The sequence below is a fragment of the Ambystoma mexicanum genome, chromosome 13 (genome assembly GCF_040938575.1).
Source record: "Ambystoma mexicanum isolate Mex_15411 chromosome 13, UKY_AmexF1_1, whole genome shotgun sequence".
In the NCBI taxonomy this organism is placed as follows: domain Eukaryota; kingdom Metazoa; phylum Chordata; class Amphibia; order Caudata; family Ambystomatidae; genus Ambystoma; species Ambystoma mexicanum.
Genome location: NC_090938.1, coordinates 177,963,366 through 177,989,790, shown reverse-complemented (window position 1 = coordinate 177,989,790; position 26,425 = coordinate 177,963,366). Strand labels below are relative to the sequence as shown.

General features: G+C 45.9%; 1 protein-coding gene across 1 annotated transcript in view; it reads right to left on the bottom strand.

The window, feature by feature from the left end:
* LOC138521049 (phospholipid scramblase 1-like) overlaps positions 1-26,425 on the bottom strand; it is a 331,721-nt gene that overhangs the window by 140,593 nt on the left and 164,703 nt on the right. The window contains exon 2 of the mRNA XM_069633566.1: positions 11,119-11,261. Coding sequence (XP_069489667.1) covers positions 11,119-11,226 — 108 coding nt within the window. The 5' untranslated portion in view covers positions 11,227-11,261. The remainder of the gene's footprint in view (positions 1-11,118; positions 11,262-26,425) is intronic.

Genomic DNA, 26,425 nt, shown 5'->3' with positions numbered 1-26,425 from the left:
TAAATGACAAATTAAAAATTCGTTTTTCTTATATTCTTTGAGTCTTGTGTTGAGCACCAGCAAGTATGTTGCTTTTCTTAATGGGTGCCCAGAATGTTATGTGTTCCCATTAGGGCCTAAACAACTAGTGTACACTGAATTCTTCCCATACACCTTTCAGATTCATAGAGGGGAGGACAACCCCTTTGTCACAATGTCATCGAGACAGCAGCCTCATTCCTTGCGGTGCTCGTCGATGGTCGGTCGTAGACGTCCTGCAAAGATGAGGCATGCAGTGCACCTCAATGATGAGAGTTTGTTGCTGAAAAGAGTCAATGAAGAACGTAAGCCCAGTAAGGGCACTGGGTCGTTGGCAGTTGGCGTCAGCAATCGGGACTCGACCACGACAGGTTTTCGGATCTTCGACAGCGTCTTTGTGGACTTCCGGGTGCTGGAAACCCATTCTCCTTGGTTCTTCAGTGACCTTGACCTTCTCCGTCAGGACAAAGTGGTCGACGGTGATGAGCAAGGGAATCCTTGATTTCAAAGTGTCACAGGCAATTGAGCATTGCGCCTCGGGTCGACGAGGTTACAGTGGTCCTCCGAACCACAGTCAACGGTGATGGTCGTCGATGGCCTTGACGTCCTGGCGCTTCACTTCAGATTCCTCAGCGGACACCGGCTCCGGTCAGCAGCCTCTCGATGACTGACTTCCAGGGAGCCTTGGTGAAGGTTAGATGGAGCACGATGGTCCCTCGTAGCTTGGGAAGAGGTCTCCTAGCCAGGTCCTCTCTTGGATCAGTCCTTGAATGCACGGCAGCCTTCAGATTGCATTGAAGGAAAGCAGCAGCAATTCTACTTCTTCCGGCTCGGCTTTGAGGTTAAGCATCAAGTTTCGACTTCAGCTTCTGAACAATTCCAGTAAGTGAGAGGTCCCCAGATATACTGTTCTGTCTCTCATGCATATTGCTGAGCCAGTCCCAGGCAGCCAATCATTCAGAAAGGATATCTGCAGGCAGGCAGGCAGACAATCAGGCTAACAGTGCATTCAGGCCATTCGTCTCCATCCAGACACTCAAAACAATAAATGTTGATTGGGACAAGCACCCAGCCATTCAGCACTTCACACTGCATTCATACCAGTTTCGGGCAGGGCTGTCTCAGTCATTGTGTCACACACTGGAAACCAGACACCCATAATGTGAAATGTATATTGGTCACGCACTCCATTCACCCAGGTACCACCCCAAGGGCGTACCCAAAACATACAGGCATTGGGAAGGCTCCAGCCAGTCTGGCCTGGATATCCCCACAATACCATGTATGGAACTTCAACCCAACAGCCAGTCAGGTTAAGGGACAGAGTCAGGGCTTCTAAGGTCTTTGGGAAAACAAGGTAACAGGTAATAGAAAGCAAGAGGCCACAAGGGCCATCTTGTCTCCTATCAGGAATCAACTGATTCCAATGGCAGGGCCTGGGTATCCCAAAATGGAGGATACACACAGCACCTGTCAAATTCAGCATGATGCTGCCAGCAGCCCATACCCTGCTCTGTGTGCCAAAAACATAGACTAGGGGTACAGGGTTGTACCCCCACCCATGGGTGCCATAAGGGTATCCCAATGGTCTGTTCACCACAACCAAAAAGAGGAAGAGCTGTGCTGCCAGGAGTCCCACATGGACTCCTGTGCAGAAAATAGCACATAACACACATGATAAATGGAGTACAGGACAAGGACATGGAGGCCCTGTCCCTCCAATACATTTCCAGCATCACATATTCACACTATGCTCCTTAGTTAGGCACATATTTTTCCTAGGGGTTGTGGAAATTCCCATGGTTTTGAAGCAGTCCTCCTGCTCTCATTCCAGGTGTTTGCATCCATTCGGCTTCCTTGTGGTGTGCATGTTGACTTGAATGGATGTACAGTGATCAGCCCCTTTTCTTTGTGTGCTTGGTGGGCTGGTGTGACTGGCACACGTAAAATGTCTCCTTCACTTTCCTTCTTGGATGGACGCTTGATGCCACTGTGGTATTTTGGTGTCTGCATGTTAGAACTCCTGTGTCTTAGGAAATGAGTGAGGTGTAGTCGCTATCCTGGCTTGTTTTGAACATTCTACTTTCCCTTTGTGGTTGCAGCATGTGTGGGCCTTTATCTTCCTGGGGGAGGTCATTGGGTGTGTGTTTCCCGTAGCTGTAGATGCTGTCTTTTCTATGAGCCTTATCACGGGTTGGGCAGTAGCCCAACAGTATTACTGCTACATTTAAGGGCTGGCCTGATCATGAGTCTGGTGTATTTAACCCCAGATGTAGGTAAATAAGCCCAAAAACTCCCATTCTCGGTGCAATTCCGCCAGCAGTATTACTGCAAGGTAATTGCACCAGACATTCCCCATTGGTCCAATGGACTCAATGGGGAGAGGGGACTTACAGTTAATGCCCAACCCATGATCTGGCAGTAATGCCGCTGGATTGGTGGGCGATAGCGCAAATATAGTTGGGCGGTATTACAGCCCAATTACTGCCCAACTCATGATGAAGCCCTATGTCTCAGGCCTTGTTTGGGAATTGCATTGTGCTGAGACGTGCTGTAGGTGCACAAGTTCCTCTTTCTCTGAGTCCGCATGGGGCACTGGTTTGGTTGCGGCATACAGAGTGCACTCGCAAACTACCCCTGATAAATAGTCTCCTTGAGCGCCCTGGTGCAGAATGTGATGAATCCTATGGATCCTTCACTGAAGCCCTGCCTAAAGTCTCCTCCCAGGTGGTCAGGAAAAGGCAGACGCTTCCTGATCCTGTCCTTGGGGGTGGGGGGGTGTACTGCGGGAGGATCGCCTGGGAGGAGACAAGGCCCACGGTGGTGAGGAGATCCCATGGGATGAGGCACATTATATGTCCTTTAAAATTGAGAACCTTTTAAAGTTTCCAGAACAGGTAATGGCTTATTGCCATTATGACGTATCTAACCTGTGGTGCTCTGCGTCGTCTTGCTTCCAAGACAAGCGCGTTGCCACTGTGCTATACTACCCATGCCAATATAAAACCTGTGGCTCTGGGCACAAATACCAAAACACCTGTAAAAGCCTTGATAACAGAAAGACCCTTCATAGTATTTCAGGCTGAATACCAAAAGGCATAATTTAAAGGAATCTAGAAATATTGCCTTAAGTAAATTGTCTTCCTCTGTAATTCAACATTTTAACTGTTAATCTTTAAATGATTCTAAGGTAAATAAATCTACCCTTAAAATCAAGAAGTTACTTAGAGGAACTCATTTTGTTGTTGAAGACTACAAGTCCCATAATCCCATAAGTACTGGGATGAGGAAGAGGACTGAAGTGTTATGCTGTAGTTGTAGTCAGGCACTTAAATCTAACAGCCCACACCTGAAGAAACCTGGGAGGCATAAAAGGCCCTGTCAGGTACAGGCAATTGCTAGGAACAGCAACTGTTACTGGAGTGCATGCAGTAGCAACAGGCACAGAAAGAAGAAGGCACAGTGTTGGCAATCGAGACAGAAGTGGGAGAACCGGAGAGACGCCGTAACGTTGATGCAGCAGATTTCCCCTACTTGTTCTGTGAGGGTCCTGTTCCTGCAAACTCTAAAATGCAGAGGTTGCATAGCAGAAGGCATGCAGGAAGATTGCCTTTCCGCATTGGAGCCTAATTGCAGAGGTTGCCAAGAAAGAAGTGTGTTGGAGACCGAGGCAAGGAGCTGTTGTAAAACCATGGTTAACAGGAGCGAAAGAGGGGCTCCTTAATTGAGTGGCCGGATCGCAGACACCTTCAGCGAGGAAGGGTGTGGGTCTCAAGTGAAGCAGAAGCAGTAGAAGTTATGCAAAACAGTGGAAAGAGGATCACAGAAGCCAGCGAGTCAAACCTGGTGTTCTGATTTCCTGCGCCAGCACTGCACGTAACAGTATCCAGCTTAATGTTCCATCGCATATAAGCAGAAGCAAGTTGAAGTTGTTTGTTGAAGTCTTAACAATGGGACAATGGAAATGTAGCACTCGCATATAATCGGGTAATTTCTTGATCTCTCGTGTGAAAAGGGTGCAGAAAGCCATTGTTAAACCCATAAACTTTGTAAACCTTATGAAGAAGTGGTCACGTATCCGTCATTATGCAGAACAAACGTTATGAAAAGCGATTGTTGAACATTTGAACCTTGTCAAAATGTATGAAGTACATAATTTCGCTTCCCAAGAGAGGGGTGAACTTTGCATCTCTAGTCACACGAACAGCGATTGCACACAAAAGAAGTTAAGTGTTTGAACATTGTATCGGCAGATGAAAAGAGAGCACGCATTGCCCAAGCCAAGAGTTCTCCCCTATTGAGAGTGAAAGAAGCCTTTCTCAAAGCCGTGAAACAATCTAACCAATACTGTGAGCCCAATAGAAGTTCGACCTTGCCTAAGATACAAGTGTGCAAGCATTACTTGAAGCCAAGAGAGTGCACCAAAGCTTCTGGGTAATGTGTTGACTATAAGAGAAAGAGAGAAGTGGGTCATAAAGGACAACCTGTGCCAGACAGAAAAGAGAGGGAAAGAGGCTGCCTCTTTTGAAAAGAGATATTCAGAGGAAGAGTGCCTTGCTGATTTGAAGGTGTTGAAGTACCTTAAAGGGAATCTTGTCAGAACCTATCTTGAGTCACAAAGTACTGAAGTTGTGGTGGTATCACAAAATTATGAAGCTGTATAATGCCGGTCTGATAGCACAGCGAGTAGAGCGCTCACTTTGACACCTGTGCAGAGCCTGCTGATGCAGGTTTGAAACCTGGTAGTGCCTAAATCAGCCTTTCATCCTTCTGAGGTTGATAAATGAGCACCAAACACCATGGGTAATAATAAGCTGTGCTCAGATACCTGAGGGTTTGTAGTGCTAAATTATTATTATTATATGTGGATGCAAGTCTTCAGCGGTATAGGTAAAGTGGAATACTATGAGGCAAAGGAAAATGTCCTCATTGTAAACTTTAGTAGAAGTGAAATTGTTAAGTGGAAGCAGCAGCACTGCAAAGTTATCCTGATAAATATACCTATTGTGAATCCTAATTGTGTATAAATACATAATATCTGTTAATCAAGACTTGTGTTTCACTAACATTTATAAAAGTTGTATTTGTTTAGAACTGTGTCAAGTGTTCTTGGATAACTGAAAGTAGTGGCAAAGCATCGTGGCTGTGAATAACATTGATGCTATTTTGAGGACGTGGAAAGTTTTTATTTCACCAAGAAGAAGAGCTTTGTTGTTGTTGGAACTTTGGTTAACAAAACTTTACCTTGACATTGAAACTTCAAGAACTCAATTGAGACTTTGATACCTACGTGGATTTCCTTAATTCATCAAGAAGAAAAGCTTTGTTGTTGTTGGAACTCTGATACATTAGTGGATTTCCTTATTTCTTTTGATGAACATTGGAGCTGAATTTACATTCAATCCCGGGGAAGGCAGGCTCACCCAGGTTTACTAAGTGGTTATCAAGAAACTGTGAATATAATTTTTGATGTTATCTGAATTGCCACATATTTTCTCTGTTTATTTGATGTTTAAGTGTGAGGGCCACACATCCTGTGTTAGTGTTTCCCTTTAGTTGTTAGGCAGGGAAATCCTCATCAGAGTAGGCATTGTGAGGCATTTAACATCATTTATACTTTGATAAAATAGCATGTTTTGAACAATCATCAAAAAGTTGTCCACCTCACATAGCTGAGCCCTCTCAAGTAGTTGCATATATGATGTTCTCTCACTTGAATGTTTGCAGCCGCCTTTTCTTGTATTCCATTTCCCCACTTCACTCTCATTACATATGCCTTGGGATGTTCTATCGTCTTCCTGAATCTCTTTTTTTTTTCCTCGCTGGTCATTATTGATTTATTGATGTTTTTCTGGTGAAGTGTGCAACTGAGTGTTGAAGGTCATGGCTGTTGCCTGTCACTTATGTTGTGGCTTCTCCATTTGCCTGCAACAGGGCAGGTGGTTGTATGGTATGCAGTTTCTCTGGACTACTCATGGCATTATTTGTCTTGCGGCATCTGGTTACCTTTCTTCTGTACTCCCATGTTGGCATGGGTGAAGTGGTCCTAGTGCAAGTAGGTCTTGGTTCATGACCATTCAATAGACCAGAGGCTTTCTCATCTGTCTGTTAGAGGTCAGACGGGGGCTGTTTTCAATAGAATTCACCTTTTCCTCACACATGTTGACAGATGAGTTTCCCCCCTTACAGCAGTTCTTGTTTTTGGGTGCCTCACAGGATCAGGCATATGGGCTTCGCAGTTGGCTGTCATTGTACATGATTCTTAGGTATTGTTTGGGTGCCGGCCATGGCACATAAAGGCTTGCAGTCTCAGATGTGGCTGAATTGGGATGGGTTCTTGCTGTTGGTTTCCTGGGCGTGGTTGGTCTATTGTGGATGGTATTGGTTGCCATATGTGGTCATATGAGAGGCAATGTATCTTGGTGGTGTTAGCTCATGCCTTCTTTTGCCTCGCCTTCCTTCTTGTTTTCTTGGCTCCACCTTATCGCTTGCCCTTGCTGTGGTAGTGTGTTGCTGCATCTGCTTCATGAGACACTATTTAACTGTTGCTGGGTGTCTGGCTTAATTGCTTCCACTTTTTATTCCTTTTGGGGTTAGCCAGAAGTGTGGGAGTATGCTACTTGTGCAACTCTGTTAGGAATGGTGCTTGGTTGCAGTGATTTTGTGACTGTGTGACTCTGTTGTGATATCCCATCTGTGTGATGCAAACATATGAAATGCATGGAATGTTGGGTGCCCTGTTTTCCCACAGTTAAAGGTGGCATTCTCTGTACCTGTCAACTTACCATAATAAAGGAGACTTACCTGAGCCCATGGACTTCAACATCCTTCTTGGTGTGAACTTACTATCAGGAGATTATAACAAGTGGAGAGCGAACATTGTGTGTCCCAACGTCATTGGTGGAGATGCCTAATAGTAATGTGTATGTGAAACTTATAAGACATTCATGGCCGTCAGCAAGAATTGAATGGGTAAAGCACATAAAAAGTAATTGGTAATGACATGTACCTATGTACAAAGATAGGGCACAAGTAAGGTGAGTCCACTCACGCATAGCAAATTATAATTCAGAAAGTGATATAAATTTGGGAAAACCTGCAGCGTGTAGCATGGCCGGGGGAGCTCTGCCCAGGAGTGTCTCTGAAATCATATAACACAGGAAGCTTGCGCTTACTTCCCCTTGTCACACAGCATTGTAGTAAATCACACAGAATGAGAAAGGCGTGGAACATAAGGGGCTAATGTGTATTTATTATGTGTTCAGCCAACACATGTTTCGACCTTCACAGTGTCTTTATCAAGGTGAAGATCATGGATTGATGGAAGTGTTTTGAAACAGTAGAATGGTGAGTACCAGGAATGATACTCACCAGGCTACCATTTCTCCACACTTCCATCAACTGACACTAGTCCGTCTATAACCTTTCATACCCTACATACCAATTGTATACAATTGATCTTCTCCTTGATAAAGACCCTGTGAGGGTCAAAACACGTGTTGGCTGAACACATATATTATTTAATCAAATTAAGCTGAATCCAATATGCTGTTCGCTTTAGCTCCATTTTCACGATATTTTAAACCAATGCAATTGTCCTGGGTATACACATCTGGGTCTTTGCGTCTCTTTTAATGACTTAGTCACCTATTATAATGAGGTTTGTTTTACAGAAAGCTCACATTTGCATTCCTTGTCTCAAGAGAGAAGAGCCCTGCATAAACACACTTCTTAAGTTAAACCATATCTCAAACTAAATTGAGCATTTTGAGGTTACTTGTAAAAAAAGAAATGTTCTTTGTGCAACTATTAATGTTAATGACATTTAATAAAGTGTAGACGTTTCAACAAATGTAACTTAATCGATATACTATAATACATATGTTGTCTCTCATTGCAGATGATTGACATAAGCCTGCCTGTTCATCATGCAACACAGTGCAAAAACACAGAAACTCTTTTCCAATGGCTGGTTTCATTTTTTGAAAGACCCTTGTTGATATAAGGCATGATTTACAAAATTGTTCTACAATGGTGTAATGCCATTAAAAATGCTGTGTAAATCAGGCCTGTAAAGTCACATTCTTTACTGAAAAGTGCTACATTTTAGTCAAATAATTTCAACATAATGGTTTTCAAAGGGGTGTAGAGATAGAAGTTTTGGAATCAAAGTAAGCCTGTTTGAATGAAGGAGGGAAATATTTGACAGAGAGATAGGAGGAACAAGCAGGAATGTTCTAGGTAAAATGTCAAGGGTCAGGTTTAAAGCTTTTGTTGCATAGTAGATAGGGTGGAGGGAGGAATTGTGATTGTAATATTTTTTTAGAGAGTGGGCAGGTAGAGATGGGCAGTTGGATAGTGTAGATGATGAGCAGCCAGTGGAGATAAGTATTATATCCTGAGCGATTCCTAAGATTTGAGACAGCTTGTCATGGATTGAGGTCAGAGAATACTGAGATAGAAGGAATGAAAATTCAAATAGAATTAGCGGTGGTGATTTTAGACAGGTAGTCTCCTAATGCAGCAAAAGGGGCTCGGCAAACTGTTCTGGTCATTCTGTCTACAAATCTCTCATGTAACACATCCACTGTCCTCAATGTTTAACAATAAAGGAAATATGAAAGAGATTTCTAGAAATCAACATTTTCTAGATTTATCTCCTATGAAAAGATATATATATTTTTTCAGAAAGAAATGTTCCAGTTATGGTTCCCAAGGCAACCATAAATCTGACACCAGCATGCATTGCTCATGATGTCAGGCATAGCACTAATTAAAATGCAAAATATCCTTTCCAAAATATTATTCGCAGTCCATTTGTATTGTTTTTACCCTATCAACAAAAGTAGAACTCAGCATGCATTCTTTGGTAATGCTGACTTTTCTTAACTGGTTTTGTTTCTGATGTCCTTTGGTATTATGGGCATACCCATAGCACCTTTAAGTGACCCACTGTGCTCCTGGACATGGCCTAAGGCCTTGGACAGTGGACACCATAGGTGTTGAATTGCCTTAGCTCATTCCCAGAACCTCAAAGTGAGACAATACGAGTCTGCCGGTAAGACACTGGTGCTATCGGCAGCTTACCGGCAGACTCCCCTTATCGTTTTCACCGCCTGATATGCTGGTAATACCAGGATATTATGGCCAGCAGAGGAACAGTAAGTTCCCATTCCTGTGGAGTGCCACAGGACTCCACGGGATTGGGAATCTTGAAGCACCGGCACTGTTAGTAACAGTGCTGGTGCTTCAGTGAAAATCTGCCAGTAGGGCCTGAACTACTGGCAGGTCAGGCCTGGCAGCAGTTCACAGCCTCTACCGGCAGACTTGCAGTTTGCCAGTCCAGACCTGCAAACTTGTAATGAGGGCCAATGTGCCCACTGGCTATAGCCTTGGCCATGCTGAGGGTTGTATATTATTTAATAAAAGCAAATTACTTTGTTGTAATTCACTTCAAAGAAATCACTTTGTGGCTTTTGATTTGTATTTTTTTATATATAATGGAGTGTTGCCCATGAACCCCTAGCTTTCCCTCCCCCATTACATCTTTTCCCCCTAAAGATACCTATATAATTTCGCTCACCACAAAATAATTGCACAGAAGTGAAATACAACACAGTAATTCACTTCAATTAAACAACGGCACACGCATGCTGAGCGGAAACTTAGCTCATTACATGGCCTTTGACCATACCTGGTCATCCCATAGAGACTCAAATAGTTAACCAAGAAAACCAACGTAACACTCAACATACCCATTTTATGGTAATACCAGTGCTTCTTAGCTGTCTATGGGGGTCATTACGAGGTTGGAAGTAACCATGCCGCAATTTGTGGAATGGTTACCTCCTTACCGGCTACCGGGTCCAGGTTCCTCAAATGAGGACTTACCGGGCCATTCCAACCTTGGAGTACCTGGTAATTCCTCATTCGAGGAACCCGGACCTGGCACATCCCCATTCCCATTCAAGCCCCCATAGGGCTCAATGGGAATGGGGAGGAAGCTAACAACGGGCCCGTTAATAACGGTGCCCGTTGTTAGCTCCCTGGTCTGCTAGCGGGACCCGCTAAGGGCACCTGGTTTTACCTTAGCGGGTCCCGCGAGCAGACTCGTAATATGGTGGTAAGGGCTTAACGGCGCCGGCACCATTACCGGCGCTGTTAACCCCTTAATGCCCAGCTCGTAATGACCCCCTATGTTTCCCATTCTATCTGAAAACGCATGTGCATGCCAACTGTGATGTCATGAGTGTTGTCTTGACAGTTTGTGGTGGTGGGCACTACGACCATAATGTCCTTGCAGCTAGATTATTGTCAGTGACTGTCTAAGGTTTTCATTAATGAGAGCTATAAACATACTGAAAATAAAATGCCTTTTGGCCACGTCCAGTGAACAGCAAACATCCAAAGTGTCGATTTAAGTTACTTAATGGATACTGTACCTAAGGAATGGCCTTTGACCATGCCTCAGGTGCCCCGGGGAAGACCATTGTGCCCACTGGCCATGATCTGTGCACACTTTGCTGAAGGCATGACTTCAGCAATTGCCGTGTCATTCATAGGGCTCTAAAGTGCCCATTGCATATGCCAGCAATGACCCTGAATGTAGGTTTGACAATGGCTCTAGGTTCTAATCCGTGGACCTCACGGGGTTTGTAGACCTGGCATTGTGCCCACTGACCACATCACAATGTGTATTTTCGATTGAAATGCGGCCATTGTACAACCGCAATGGCTCCTTAAACATGTTAGTTGAACATGAACTCACACTATAGCATTACTGTATAACTGTTGCTGCAATTATTAGGTAGCATAGGTAATGTGAGCCTTGTGATGTACACTAGGGGTGTAGTGTGAGTTAAGGGTACATCTGATCTGTGATGGGCTTGCTTGTATTGGGCAAATATAGTTTATTTGCGCATTGACATTCCCAAAGTTTGTAGACTGTTCAAATTGTTGGTTTGAATTGAGTTTGTGTTCATTTGCAGACTCTTATCTTTTTTATATTTAGTGACCGTATATCTTAAAAAAAAATCTTTGTATCCCCCCACTGATTTATTTACAGTTCCCCTCAAACATTGCGATGTGTATAAAATATACCTGACTTAAGTCCTGCATTTTTGAGGAATAGTTCTGAGTCATTCCTCTTGCTGCCAAACGCATTGCGTCCATCCCCAGAGGCTGGTGTCGAATTGGGGGTGCCTCCATGTTCCGGAAACGGTATCCGATAAGCTCTGGGGTACCTAGTTGGAGCAAGATGAAAAACAATACTGAAAAGACATGTGACGGTGATGTTTTTAAAGTCTTGGAAAAACATTCAATGTTCTGTTGCTTGGCAGCACACTATGTAAACATCAACTGTGAAGTCGATCGAATTCATTGCGCTAACGCAAATTGTGGTACTGTGGTACTGCACGTGTGTGCGGACAATGCACACATATTTCCTCTCATGGTACTTTTATTTCGTGAAACTACTGCGTGTACCTTAACTTTGATTCTATGAGCAAGAACATCAAAAAGATTATTTACCAGCAGTGGAAAAGCTTCACAAGGCTGCAGAAATCACCAAGATCACCAAGTTGTTTCAATTCTTCATTGTTAGCCATACTTGTAACAACCTGGTAGAGGCTCCTATGTACAGACCTCTGTTGCAGCACCCCCTTTACTTCGCCACATACACTTACTTTGTCATACATTGACTTTGTGACACATTCGCTATGCCAGACATTTACGTTGGCATGCTTTTAGTTTGTCATGTCTTTTCTTTGTCTGCTTCTTCGCGTTTTAAAGATGGTAATGGATGTGGTTAGGGATAGTGTAAGCTTAGGTTTGAGGGACAAGGAGTATCAGGGGGAAAGAATATGGGGTAGAAACGAAGAGGGTTGCAAGAATTCTCCCCCTCCAATGACTGGCAATGTCAATCTGGTCAAAGTAAATGTCTGGCGAAGTAAATGCGACAAAGTAAGTGCTGGCAAAATGAGTGCTGGCAAAGAAAAGACACATACAAGGGGGGGGGGGGGTCCTGGGAGTGTCTCTCTACTGGCCTGTGAGCTAAACTCTGGTTGTCACTCTAACCCGGGATACAGGCCGGAAGAGAGACACTCCCAGGACCCCCTGGTTTGTGCATATTATGAAGCTTTGGGTTTCCACCCTAAGTTACTACGGGAATCCAGACGTGGATCCCTTGCTCACTATTCTTAGAGAGGCACAGCTCCACCCTAATGATGAGGACCAACCAGACCAAAACACGTGTCTAGGTTGCTGTTGGTACTCTTGTTCAGAGGAGAATTGCCTAGCTTTTCTGTGCTAGACTGCCCCAGGGCAGGACAAAGACTGATTTGTTTTGGGGATTTCTCCTCTGTGAAACAAAGTGAGCTAAAGAATCTGGGTAAGGCTCTCATAACCGGGACTAATGTCCGGCAGAGGGACTCCCAGGACCCCATTTGTTCTTTGCATAAAGTAAAGACATAAATCCCTCTTCTGCTTCTCAGATAGTTTTCCATTTTATTGATCACATTCATCTCATGCGTACATTGTTTGCACACAAGAGAGGCAGATATTTAGGAACAGGACCACAAGACTTATCCTTGGCCTCAGCCCAGGGACCGTATCTGTCCAGCCCTGAAATCTCTCCACTGACTCCCGGTGGCTGCAAGGATTAAGTTCAAGACCCTCTGCATCGTCCACAGCGCCTCTGGGGCCAGGGCCCGCAATACATTCAACACTCTCTCACTAAATACCTTCCTTCTCGAGCGCTTCGCTCCGCTGCCTCCAACTCTCTGAGGGTCTGACACTTCTCCAGGCAGAGAACAGCGGGTAGATCACTTTCCTCTGCAGATGCCTCCCTCTGGAACGGCCTCCCTGATCCTCTCAAACTAGAGCTCGACCACCAGACGTTCGAGAAGCAGCTCAAGACCTTTCTTTTTTCCTCTGCTTTCTCTCTCCTCCTCCCCTTCTAACCTACCTATCTGCTGTGCCGACTGGTTGCTTGGTTACCCTCAGAGTCTCACTAGGTACCGGGTTCCTCTTTGACCATTCTCCCCCGCATTGCCCCCAGGCCTGCTTCGCACTAGGGGCTGTAACTGTATCCTCTACAGTCCTCTGCCTTCTTGCACTTAGCCAGAAAAGCGCTGTCCTGGCTGCACTTATTTATTTATTGGTTATTTAGTAGGCGCTTACACAATTCGCAAAACTGCTTCAAAGCGCACAAACGGTTTCAAACTTGATTGCGCTTTCCCTTTCCCACCCCCTTGCCCTTGCCCGTCCCCTGCACTTAGTGTTACCGCATTTGCACAACCTGAATGACAAAAGGCCTAGTAAGATAGTTTGCCTTGTCCTTCCTACGTACCCTCCCTTGTCTTGCTGTGCCTAGAAACACATGTGTACAGGCGCGTTATAAATGACTTATCATACGTATCATATCTATCTGACACAAATGGTCAAATAGAGCCATCAAGTGAACATAATTCACTGTCATACAAACATATCTTTCCAATAACCATTTTTGTAAGGGGTCATAATCTGTGGCAGAATTGATACAATTAAGGGATTTTGCAACATGCTTCAGTAAATAAATCACGTCTCTTTCACAATGTGTTTGTCGCATACAATGCATATGAGAAAATACAAGATTGGAAAACTAATTGATTTTTACCAAATCACCAGAGACTAAACCCTTCATCATGGCTTGACATAATGTGACCCAATTAAGGCACAGCACCCTAGAACCAGTACCATGGGATTTCAGCAGCGGTGATAGGAAAGGCTACCTAAAACATTGCACACATACAAACGGAGTGGGTAGGAGCCCCCCGACCTTCACTGCACCCAATGTGGCATGCACTTGGCAGTATCAGCTGATCCACCTAATCCAAGCTTGGTGATCGTGTGCAGGATCTCTGCTACCAAGGCCCTGAATTAGGTGAGCTGCTGGGTTAAAGCGCCCATCGTGTCAGGCACGATTATCTTTGCTTAATTAGTAGAACTCCACATTCTACGATCCCGGTCACCGTAGCCCCCTCTTTTTAAAAGGGCCGCCATGCAGACAAACATTGCTATCTGGTAATGTTGCTATAGCAACGCGCGTGTTTATCAATAGCACCGGCTCACCGGCAGGCGGAAGCCGGCTCTGTCCCTTCCGGCAAAGGCCCTCTGGAAAAGGCCCTGTTTGCGCCTGTTTGTGTTGTGGAGCGCGAGGGTATGCCCTATTCTGAACTCCTTCATACACAAAGTCTGTATCTTGTACCAGCATAATGTACACCTGCTAAGACAAACTTTGCTGCTGCTCGACCAATTATGTTTATCTATTTTCTGGTCCAGACCACCATATCCCACCTACCACCTATGTCACACCTGCGGATTACCATCGGTATGCACTGCTACGGCATCCTGTTTTTTATGGCCTACGTAAGTCGCAATGTAATACTATTTAAAGACCTGCAACATTCCAAACTGCATATTATTGCTACATGCTCTGTACTATAAGGCTATCACGAGGGCCTACCTCGATTGTCCCTATTCCCAACTCAATGTCCTCTAGCCATACATTACTACGCGTTGCTCTCACAGTAGCCTGCTATAACCTCCTATTGATATAACTGCCTAAGACTAAGTGACATGTGATATAACCAACAGTAAAAGTCGAATCCGCCCACTGCAATTTGTGGTGCTCTATGGCACTTTGCTTACTCATACTTACTGTGCTTTAGGCACACCAAGCAAAAAACAAATCTGCCTTTTGTGATTTACTGTGTTTTCATGGCACCTTGCTTCCTCTGCACACTGTGTTTTTAGGCCCACCTAGCAAAAATCGCATCTGCCTATTGTGATTCACTGTGCTTTTATGGCACCTTGCTTCCTCTGTACACTGTGTATTTAGGCCCACCTAGCAAAAATTTAATCTGCCTATTGTGATTTACTGGATTGTATTACACTCTTTTTACCCGACATATTGTGTCTAAGCCTGCCAAACAAAACATACTACATCCTGACTCAATGCTGAACATGTTAGGCCAAAACATCTCTCACCCCATCCTGATACTAGTTGCCTTAAAACTCCTTGCCATCAGCATCTCAGTCCATCTTAACGGAACCATATTAGAAGAGAATAGATCACACCCATTTAACCTGCTAATCATGGCGCCCAAACCTAGTAGCCCTGCCCTCTCCAATCACCCCCTTTGCAAGTCTTCAGGAGACTACACCACGGTCCCATGTACCACAACCAACAGAAATCTCAAACTGCACGCCAGACTTCCTAAACTTTACGAGCCTCTGAGCAGATCTTTACCTCCGACTAACAAGAAAACTAACTGTCCCCGCATCATGACTTCCAAAACTGCCAAATGGCCTACCTCCCCATCCGTCCGCTGTGCCACTGCCATTCAGACTACTACACCCCTCTCCAAGGCTATCACTCATACCAGCCTTACTCCAGGCTCAACCTCAGTCAAAATACACAATTAGCCCCTCAAAGGAGCTCTCCTCAATGAATGGTCTCTGGTGGCTCATGCTACTGACATAGCCGACTTCATCACAGAAGACAATCTGGACTTCCTAGCCATAACAGAATCCTGGCTACACGATTCTGCAGGACCCACCACTCATGCTAGCCATCCCGGAAGGATATACCATTTCCATACAAGAAAGAGATGGAACCCGAGGCGGCGGAATAGCTATTATATCCAGAGAGGGCTTATCTATGAGAATAGCCTCTCCCCAAACTTTGCAATCCTGCAAATTCCTCTCTATCAAACTCCCATTAAACAACTCCCAATCACTTACTATGCATGTAATATAAGGACTTCCTGGGCTCATTGGAACATTTGAGGAGGACCTGCATAATATACTTGCTAGTAATCTCAAACCTACTTCCCAAGTATTGCTGCTTGGCAACTTTAACTTAGGTTTTAACGATCCCTCTGATAAACAGGCCCTACAAATCGTCAACTCCCTCAATACATTAGGACTATCACAAAAAGTAAACAAGCCCACCCATATCAAGGGTAGAACTCTGGACTGGGTAGCTGGCTACAATTGCACAGCTACCATTACCTCCATTTCCCCGCTCTCATGGACTGACCACTCCCTCGTGTCCATGACTCTATCCACCACAAGATCAATAATCATAGCTCCGCAAGTAGTGCCACCTTGTCTAACCAGAATGAAAAAGAATATCACAGTGGACAGTGTGATTCCTAATATTCTACCTGAATTCTCTGCCGGATAATCTCGACCGAAGCACCTTGGTGCAGGAATATAATAAGATTATCCTCTCCACACTGGACAAAGTTGCCCCTCTCAAACTGAGACCAAGCAAAGCCAAAGCACACCTTAACAAGTGGTTCACTCCACAACTAAAGGACTTGCGACTACTAAAACGAAAATGTGAAACCGCCTGCCCTTCTAGTGAGAATAAAAAGAAGCTAACTTCCACTGCATTACACTACAAAAATGAAATCTGTTTGGCAAAACGAAACTCATACAATGAACGCATTGCCAAGTCCAACTCTAGTATGAAAGAACTATTTACAATATTAAGAGAACTAGAGTCCCCTATCTCCACACCCGATATTTGTATCAAAAACAAGACCTGGTGTTCAGAGATCCAACAAGCCTTAACTAATAAAATAAATACCTTACAAATAAAAAAAAAATAAGAAAGACGCTTTAAACCTACCACAGCCAACTAACTCTCTCCCACTGAATAAAAAAACCATTGATCAAAATAACAGATTCCATTTCACCAAAACATCCTTTCTAGAAGTTGAAAAAACGATCCTATCACTTAAACCTTCTAACTGTAAAGGAGATGTCTGCCCAGCACACATCATAAAAGATGCCACGAGAGACCTCTCTCCATTCATTTCCATGCTGATCAACGCCTTGTTCGCCTCTGGCACCGTCCCAGCCAATCTCAAACAATCCTGGGTTCTCACACTTCTGAAGAAGCAAACTTTAGACCCACTCATCTCCACAAACTACCGCCCCATCACAACGGTACCATTTTTACTTAAAATCTTGGACAAAATTGCTTACTTGCAAATCCAAAAAATACCTAGAGCTACATAAATTCCTAGGGGTCAGACAATCAGGATTCCGTCGCTTCATGGGACGGAAACTGCATTGATAGATTTGAAAACACAGATCGATGAGCTGAGAGACAAGGGAAGACAGCACTACTACTGTTACTTGATCTCTCAGCTGCATTCGATCTGGTGGATCATAAGGTCCTCTGTAGGCACCTTGACTCAGCAGCCCACGTCTCCACTGATGCTGTCAAGTGGATAAAATAATTCCTGAGTGACAGAACCATCAGAGTATTCTCCCCATTAGCGGCGGCTGATCCTACCCCAATCGTGTGCGGGGTCCCCCAGGGCTCATGCGTGTCTCCAACTCTGTACAACATATTCACCAAACCTTTGTTCGATGATTTGGACCTTTTGGGTATCACCTACACTGATTACGCAGATGATACACAGATTCTCCTCCCACTTTCCGGGGATCCTGGCAAGGACTTGGCGTTGGTGAATAGGATCTACCTCATCATTCAGGCATGGATGGCCACACACGGCCTATGCCTGAATGATGACAAGACAGAGCTGATAATTCTTGGTACCCCCCCAACATCTCTAAACTAGGTCATGAATACGCTTCTTTCATCATTGATGGCAATAATAACATAGTCTCAAAGGAGGTAAAAACCCTAGGTTTCTACCTTGACGCCACTATGTCTTTCAATAAACAACTGAAATCCCTGGCCTCCACGACACCCTACATGTGCAAGCTTATGAGAGCTGGTAAGCCCTTCCTCTTTAACGACAGTTGCATTATACTGGCCAGAGCAGTCATTCTCTCCAGATTAGACTACTGTAATGCTCCCTACAGCAGTGCCAACAAAGCCAGTATCCAAAAACTACAAATATTACAAAACAACGCTCTTAGATCCGCACTAGGCATTAACAAAAGATTGCACATGACCGCAATCAGACGCCAATATAAATGGCTATCCAACCATAATACAACTAATAATCGCCTCCCTGACTCACAAAGCATTACACAATGCTGCCCCCAGCTACCTAATTGACAAATTGTCAAGAAGAACTTCCAGCAGGTCTACCAGAGTTGTCAATACAAACTGCCTGGTGGTACCAAGATTCAAATCTTCCAAGATTGGCGGCAATAGCTTCCCTGTGATGGCCGCTAAACTCTGGAACTCCTTGCCACACGAGCTGAGAGCTGATCAACCCTGCCCACATTTCAGAAAGAACCTCATCACCCACCTCAAACTGACTGAAGACTAGTCTCAACTGAAACTACTGCACATCAGCACACCTTACCTCCCAATATTATAAACTATTGTACACTACTGTACACTATGATGTAAATAACTTTTTTGAAATCTACTACTTGCATATTCTGATCCTTACCTATTTTCTATTTCATGTGTCAATTTATACTGCTTGTTATTATGTAACCTTGTAAGCCTTGCATATCCTTTGCTGCGCCCTGCTTCCTCCGGGTTTGGTGCGCATTAGAAATTCAATAAACAAACAAACAAACACACATTACTGAATATGATGTCAGTAGCCAGAAGGCGCTGTGCTTGAATGTGCATTTGATATTGATCATATACTTACGATTGGTTGAGCAAGGTGGCACAATACACGCATTACACATATTTGATTTGAACTACCGTGACCAAGTTTATGATGCCAGCATTTAAATGGAGTAGTCCTGCCACAGTAGTGAATCGAATCACTAATTAACATGCTGACACACACACATGCACATAGGTCCCTGCAAGAATGGTGGCCTGCATATGGAATTATTATGAAGATATTTTTCTTGTTCTTATTTTGTTTGTGAATATTTCCTGACAACATTATTGAAGTAGTTGGTGGGGATTTGTATTGACATGCTTGACTGCTTTTATAAGCTAAATATTCTTAATTGAAGCATACTTCGCTTAGACTTTACATGGCCCGTAGCCCAAGTGCATGGCCGATGTGCTCAGAGATCATATGCACAAGCGCTACGCAACCATGGGTGCAGGGCCAGATATGGTGACACACCTCCCAACTCACAGATTTGCTTGATTGGACCATGTGTGAAGACGACATGCAACAAAAAAAGACCAAACATCTCTTCTTGGCATCACCTTCATAGTGACCCACCATTTCCTCGGGAATGTTTGCTAAAAGAGATTTAACAATATGTGAGGGAATATCACGGTACCAGCTGCCAGGGTGAAACTGTCGAGGAAAAACGGGACAAGATGCATTTGAAGAATTGCCACCCATGAGTCATGAAGAGGAAACTCATCTGGCATTCCGCAAAGCGGTCAAAACTCTTCCCTTCTCATAATCATGTAACACTCCTCAGCTAGGATCCCTGCAAGATAAGAATGTTGTAATTGTATGTTATGTATATCACTAAATATGCAAAATGATATTTTTTTCTGTAACTAAGCCACACACAAGTAACAGCGCTGCGATGCCTAAGGGCTGTATGAGCTCTATACAAATGTAAAAATAAATTTAAAAAATGAAGTCATTGCCACCATCTAGTTGGGCGAGGACCAAGGCTTGGAAAGCAAAACTCAAGTTGTTTTTTGAGATTCAGGGCCTCATTTTCCACAGACGAGTACGTTGGTACGAAGGCGTTTGTGTCTTCCTTGCAATGTGCTGCTTGAAGGAAAGGGTGTGTATGTCACTGTCAGAACCCAAGGGACTTGATGCTGTATGTACGGACCCACTTAAGGACTACCAACAGTGCATTTCTGTATAGTGGTTTTACATGTTGGCCAACTGAATGACATATTGGAACCTGATCATTTCCCATGAAGTTTGCATACTAATATTTTCAAACGATGACCTGCAGATCACATCCTTGCCGTAGTCACAGTACACCCAGCAGCCACTGTAAGCTGTTGATCTTTATTGTTAGGAAGTGGGTTAAATGCCCAGAGGAGTGCTGGCTTAGAGATAGCTTGGGCCTTTGCCAGAAAGGCCTCTGCTGAAGAACATCTGTGAAGGCAGTTGGTCACTTCTCTGGGGTTTCTGTGCCACCATTTCAGCCCGCTTCTGAGGAAAACCGTGATGAGAAAATCATTTTCAAACATTTTCTGGTGATGCCGTTTCTTTCTTCCTTACTTTAGTTTCCCTGTATGTGCCTGTGATTTCTATGCATTATGGGTCTTCATATGTATTGTTTGTACTGGCACAAGTGTGTACTAAGTCTTGAATTGTTAGCTAGTTATTACATGTTTAACATGACTCACAACTCTGATAATGTAGCATTTATTATTTTACTATCCAAAATTACAAGATTCTAAATATTGTACGTCTATGGTGCATGCTGCAGCCATTGATTATGTTTATATATGATTAGGTTCCTGTATTAACAACAACACTCCAATTTACAGGCCGATTCATGGAATAAATGTGCGCCAAAAATCTCTGCGCAAGCGTGCGAAAGCATGCGAATCGCAGCGCAAGTGCGAAAATCGCAGTGCAAGCGTGTGAAATCCACGCACATCGATTCATGGAAGTCCGTGTGCGTGTAAATTCTGGGATGTGCGCTAAAATTCTGCGTGGCGCACGCGGGCGCACACGTCATCAAACAGCATGCGCTACGCGCACAGCGAAAGTACACATAGCGCGGCGCACACAACAAAAGTAGGCGGAACACGGGGCGTAACACGCGGAATGGGGAACAACGCGTGAAATTGTGGGCATTACGGGGGAAGTACAGGAGGCAAATGCACGTAACGCACACACTTGCGCCTACAACACGTATTCATGGAATCGAACAGGGCAAACGCGCTAATCCGGAAACACGTACGCCAGCAGGAAGCAGGCGTACGCGGACCCGCGCAGCATAAAAGTGCACGCAAACAACAAACAAGCTCAGACGTTCGATGAATATACCGTTCCTCGCAGCAGTGGTCGTGGGACACCTCAGGAGGAGGAGGATAGTCAGGGCCAGAATGTTTACACCCAGGACCACCCTTTTTGGGATGCCTGATGACCAAGTGTATGGGAGGTACAGGTTTCCACCTCACATAATACTCAACCTGGTGAGTGAATGGGAGGATGACCTCACATCACCCACCCTGTGCTCCCAAGCACTGAGCCCCTTGGAAAAGGTGCTCAATGTACTGCACTTCTTGGGCACTGGTTAATTTCAGCGGACAAGTGCCATAGTGGGGGGGTGGGGTGTCACAGGACACGCAATCACGCTGCCTGCACCAGGTGTTGGCCATCATGACTGCACGCCCAACAGTCCACAGGGACATATACCTGCCCAGAACACCTGCAGAAAGGCAGGCTGCCGTCCAGGATTTTTACGGGGTGGCACACTTCCACTAAGTGCTAGGTGCCATTGATTGCACCCATGTGGCTCTACGCCCTCCCAGGGAAACTGAGCACATCTATAGAAACCGCAAGCACTGGCATTTCATCAACGTGCAGGTAGTATGTGATTCCAAGGGAATCATCACCTGAGTATATGCCAACTATCCAGGGTCCACCCATGACAGTTTCATCTACAGAATGTCAACCCTAAACCGGGACCTAGAAGCTGGGCGGCGCGGCGATACATGGCTGCTTGGTGAGTATAAATGCCGCTGCACATGCATGCATGTCAGATTCTGAGTAACGTCACAACCCCACTAATGATACCCATCATCACCTCTCCTGGGGACAGTGCCTACCCTCTGAGCACCCACATGATGACGCCAATTCGGAACCCCACCACACTACACAAGGTAAGATACAACACAGCCCATATTGCAACCCAGGGCATAGTGGAGCGCACATTCGGAGTGCTCAAGTCACGCTTTCGCTCCCTTGACTGCTCTGGTGGGAAGCTGCTATACGCGCCCCCAGTAGTGTGCAGGATCATAGTGGCAACATGTGTCCGGCACAACGTTGCAACCCGCCGGGGCCTGCCGGTGGACATGGTGGTGCCCCCACATCCCCAACCACATGTGCGGGCGCTGCGCATGGGAGGGGAAAGGGCACGTGGTGAGGCAGCCCGTACGCAGCTGGTGGCTAATTACTTCACCTAAAATCACACCCCTGTGGAGTGCACACAGCCCAGGCAAATACCAGCTGACAATCAATGATGATGACATAAGGGACAGTCATCTGTCACAACCATACCAGCCTGAGATTGGTCACCTGGAAGTGTTACATTGTGTGCATGCCTATCTACCGAAAGACAACCAATGCTGTTTCACAAAAAGACACACATTTATGCTGCATGAATGCCTACCCCCTTGCAAAATACAACATGAAAATAGCGCCCTGTCACCCAACCCCTCCCCATGTCCGCCACCAAACACACCATGGCATGTCATGCAATGTGAAAGCAAACAAAGGAATGCACAACACATGACACAAGTGTCACAAAGTGCACTGTCCCAAACGGAAAGAGGCCACAGACAATATGCTCCCAGTAATCAATAACAAACAGCACACATGACCAAATACTTACCAGCAACACAATACAGCAACACAGCATGAAACATTGCCAAAATATGACAGTACAAACTCAAAGTAGTGCAAGTCTTACAACCTGAATAATCCAGCACATCCACCCCTTCCAACTGCAGAGTGTTGCTGTCAGGCAAATGTGTCAGTGTACTGCATACAACATGAACTGCATGTGCAAAGGAGACAGCCTTGTGAAGACATGAAGAAGGTACCTGCGAATAAGGAGAAAGACATGGATGCACAAGCACATATCAATACACCATGCAGTGTTCAATACAAAACAAACCCCACTAGGGATGTCCACACAGTTATGACTACAGACTGCCCACACAGCTCATGGGAGACCAATGTCACTGTGTAAGTCACTGTCAATTGGTCACACCCTTTGCAAGCCCATGGAAACGGGAAGCAGGAGGGGTGTGTGTTTCAGGAACCCAAGCATCTAACCCAAACACAGGACAAGTCCGCATGTGCCCAGCCGGAATACACAGTGGATGCCCACGGGAGCCACACAAGGCAACACACTGTAAAAAAATAAATTAAAAAAAGAAATAAAAAATGGATATGTGCGGGCCAGCGGGAGGGGGGGAACCCAGGAGGTTCGAGGACAGGGTGCACACCAACAGCCACCTGCGTGGATGTTGCAAAAAAAAATATCTCCATGGGCTCATGGCCTGCACGGCTACGCTAGTGTGTGAGGAGTTCTGCTGTCGCTCTCATCACCCTCTGCTGCTGCATCAGGAGGTGGTGGTGCTATGGGAGGCAGCCCACGCAAAGCCCTCGTATGGTCCTCCATGGCAGCAAGCATGCGGGTGTGGAAGGTCTCGTTCTGGAGGATGATAGTACGGAGATCCCCATGCAGCACCTGACGGGTTGCCTGCATTTCTGCACGCATGGCCTCCCGTGATGCCCGGATCTCCTCCCGAGTTGCCTGCAGCTCAGCTGAAAGTGAACGTGTGAGCTGCTCCAGCTGCTGTTCTGACCTTACCTTTCGGGAAGCCTCAAGTTCACCCAGAGTGTCCCTGATGTTATGGAGTTCTACCCTCAGGGCTTCCCTGTGGCCCTGTGACTCTATAGATAAGGCTTTGCGCAGAGTCTCCAGTGCCGTCCGTCGGTCCCTGTTCAACGCCAACATGTCTTCCCTGTGTGATTGGCAAATGGAGTCTGTTGTCTGCTGTTGTTGCTCCATGTGCCTTTCAGGGGGGAGAATGGAAGTGACCACCCTGTCCATTGCCTGAGCCATCATTTCAACCGATGCTCCCTGTTGGGCTGCTATACTGTAAATGGAGTTCTCCCATATAGTATTGCCTGGTGGCGTACGGCCACCGAGTTGGCAGGCACCACACCTGGTCGGGGCAAGGCAATCTGCACCTTGCTGTGCTGGCATTGCCTGAGGCTGCAGGACTGCATTCCCCCTCTGATCTGCTGGCCCAGGAACAGGATCAGATGTTGTGGAGTGTGACCCTGCATCCGTAACCGCCAAAGGCGGACTTACCAACACTGACATCCCCATAAAGGGTTCTACCCCTGGTGCAGGTGGGTTGGACAGAACAGAATCCCTGCCAGAAACACTCACCTGCGACTGCACATAAGTGTTATCATCTGATTCAGCACCTAAATCGAGGTCTGGGGAGGTGCACCCAGAGACAACCCTGGACAATATGGTCTGCAGTAAGATTGGTCTTTTCACCCACCACCACACCACGTCCCCCACTGGTGCCCGGTCGTACCTGAGATTCCTCCTGGGTCTGCACCATCTCCTCAACCTCAACACCATCAAGTGTGTCATCACCTGCAAAAACATGAAAGACAAAAAATGGAAACAGGCATGAGCACCATAGCACACACATAGGCCTGACAAGCCAGAGATCGTGTACATGATTTACACATGTCTCACATGACTATAACCCTGGCATGCATGCTCTGTCAATGAGTTTGAAGGGGAGGCAAAAAGCAGACACTGAGGACACCAAGATGGAAAAGCAACACATTTGCTGCATGCTGGGTAGCACTGGCATCACACATTACCCTGTGAGTGGCATGTCCGATACACATACATGACACATGGCAGCACACAGATGGCATGTAGCATAGCCATGGTACATTTGACAAGTACAGCCATATGTCAGTGAATGAGTACTGTCACCCATCCATGTGAGATGGACACGATGAGATGAAAAATGCTACATAGTGTGACAAAATACGCATGTGCCACACACTGCAACACATCCAGTGTACAATAATACAGTGATGTCAGGCAGATGTACACATCAATGGTTGGTCACTTCAACATGACAGGACAAAACGATCATGTACCACATTCAAACAGGCCCCAAAAATTAATGTGAGCAGGCCAATACTCAATCAGCCTGAATGGTCTAATCATTCACATGACAAGGTAACAAATGTGGGCCAATGTGGGGTGTAATCAATGACCGAAGCATGTCACATATGTGGCATTAGGGCTGATAAATGCGTTGCAAAAATGGGAGAATTGAAACAATCAGCCTGAATGAACCCTGAAAAAATCTGAACAATGTTGTTGCAAGATGACAGTTCAAGGGCAACTGCAGTAGTGTTGCGCTAATTGGCTACTGTGGGCAGAAGGGATACTGTCATACGCAAATTAAAGGCCGGTGAATGTTTTGGAGTAAGCACATGGGTGACCCATACAACTCAGGAGTACACACCCTCACATGGCACTCAATCAGAACCCGTCGCCCAAACAACATACACGTTGATTACACACAAATGAATGGGCACTCACCGGACAATGCGTCGTAATCTGGTAGGTCTCCCACGCCTTGGATCTGTTCCTCTGTGACGAAGGTTCCAGAAACAGACTCATGTTCAGTGAGTTGGTTGTCCTCTGGTGGAGACCCACCGCCAGCCACCAGAGTAGAAGCATGATTTGAGGCCAGCTTGTTATTTGCTCTGCGTTTCAAGTCATTCTCCCGCTTGTAGCAATCATCAGCTGTGCGCCTCACAAATCCAAGGGCACTAATGATGTTCGCGATGGTCTGCCAGTGTGCCTTACGTTGACCAGGTGTCGTCTTGCACCCTGCAGTCACCACCATTTTGCGGCTATGTGCCGACACATAGGCCACAAGTGCATCAAGTTCGGCGTCATTAAAGCTCGGCTTCCTTGACGTGCCGGAGTGTGTAGCCATGTCTGGGGTCTCAGCCTGTAGTGCCAGAGCACCCTTCTTCTTCTTTTTCAAAGGTGGTGCGGATCCTGAGTGGCTTACGCTGCTCTGGTCAGTAGGGGCAGAAGCGCCAGTGGACTGGGTACTAGCAGTGTGCGAATGCGCAATGACCATAGGTCTTGGTGCAGGCATTGGCTGCAGGGTGATGTTGGCAGGGCCAACGTCGGTTTGATGGACCTGGACTGACACTGTCCCGGCTGGGAGACTCAGAGCTGGGGTGGACAGAGCTGCAGCTGCCCCTTCAGCCTCCCCACCCTGCCTACTTGGGGCAGCAGATGACATTGCTGCCACAGATCCACGTGGCCTGGTGACAGCAACTTGCACTGCCACACGTGGCTTAGACTTGCTGACCTGGAAGTCAGCCTGGGAGTCATCCTGTGCCAGTTCAGGTGCCAAAATGGGTTGGTCCAACATGGGCTGAGTTGGGATGGTGTCAGCTACGTTTCCCACAACCATGGGGGGGCATGGGTGTCCCTGATTGGTCCTCCACACACGGGGGTCTAGGGGCACCCTGCACATCTGGGCCACATCCCCTACCGCACCCACCACGCCCACCTTTTGGAGGTCGGCCACCTTTGCCTCCCTTACCGATTGACCTCCTCCCAACCATGGCACTGATGTTGTTGTGCGTATGGGAGTAGCAGTAAACTATTGTCCTGGGCGATTGGGGGTGAAAGGGGTAGGGTACTAGATGGAATTCGT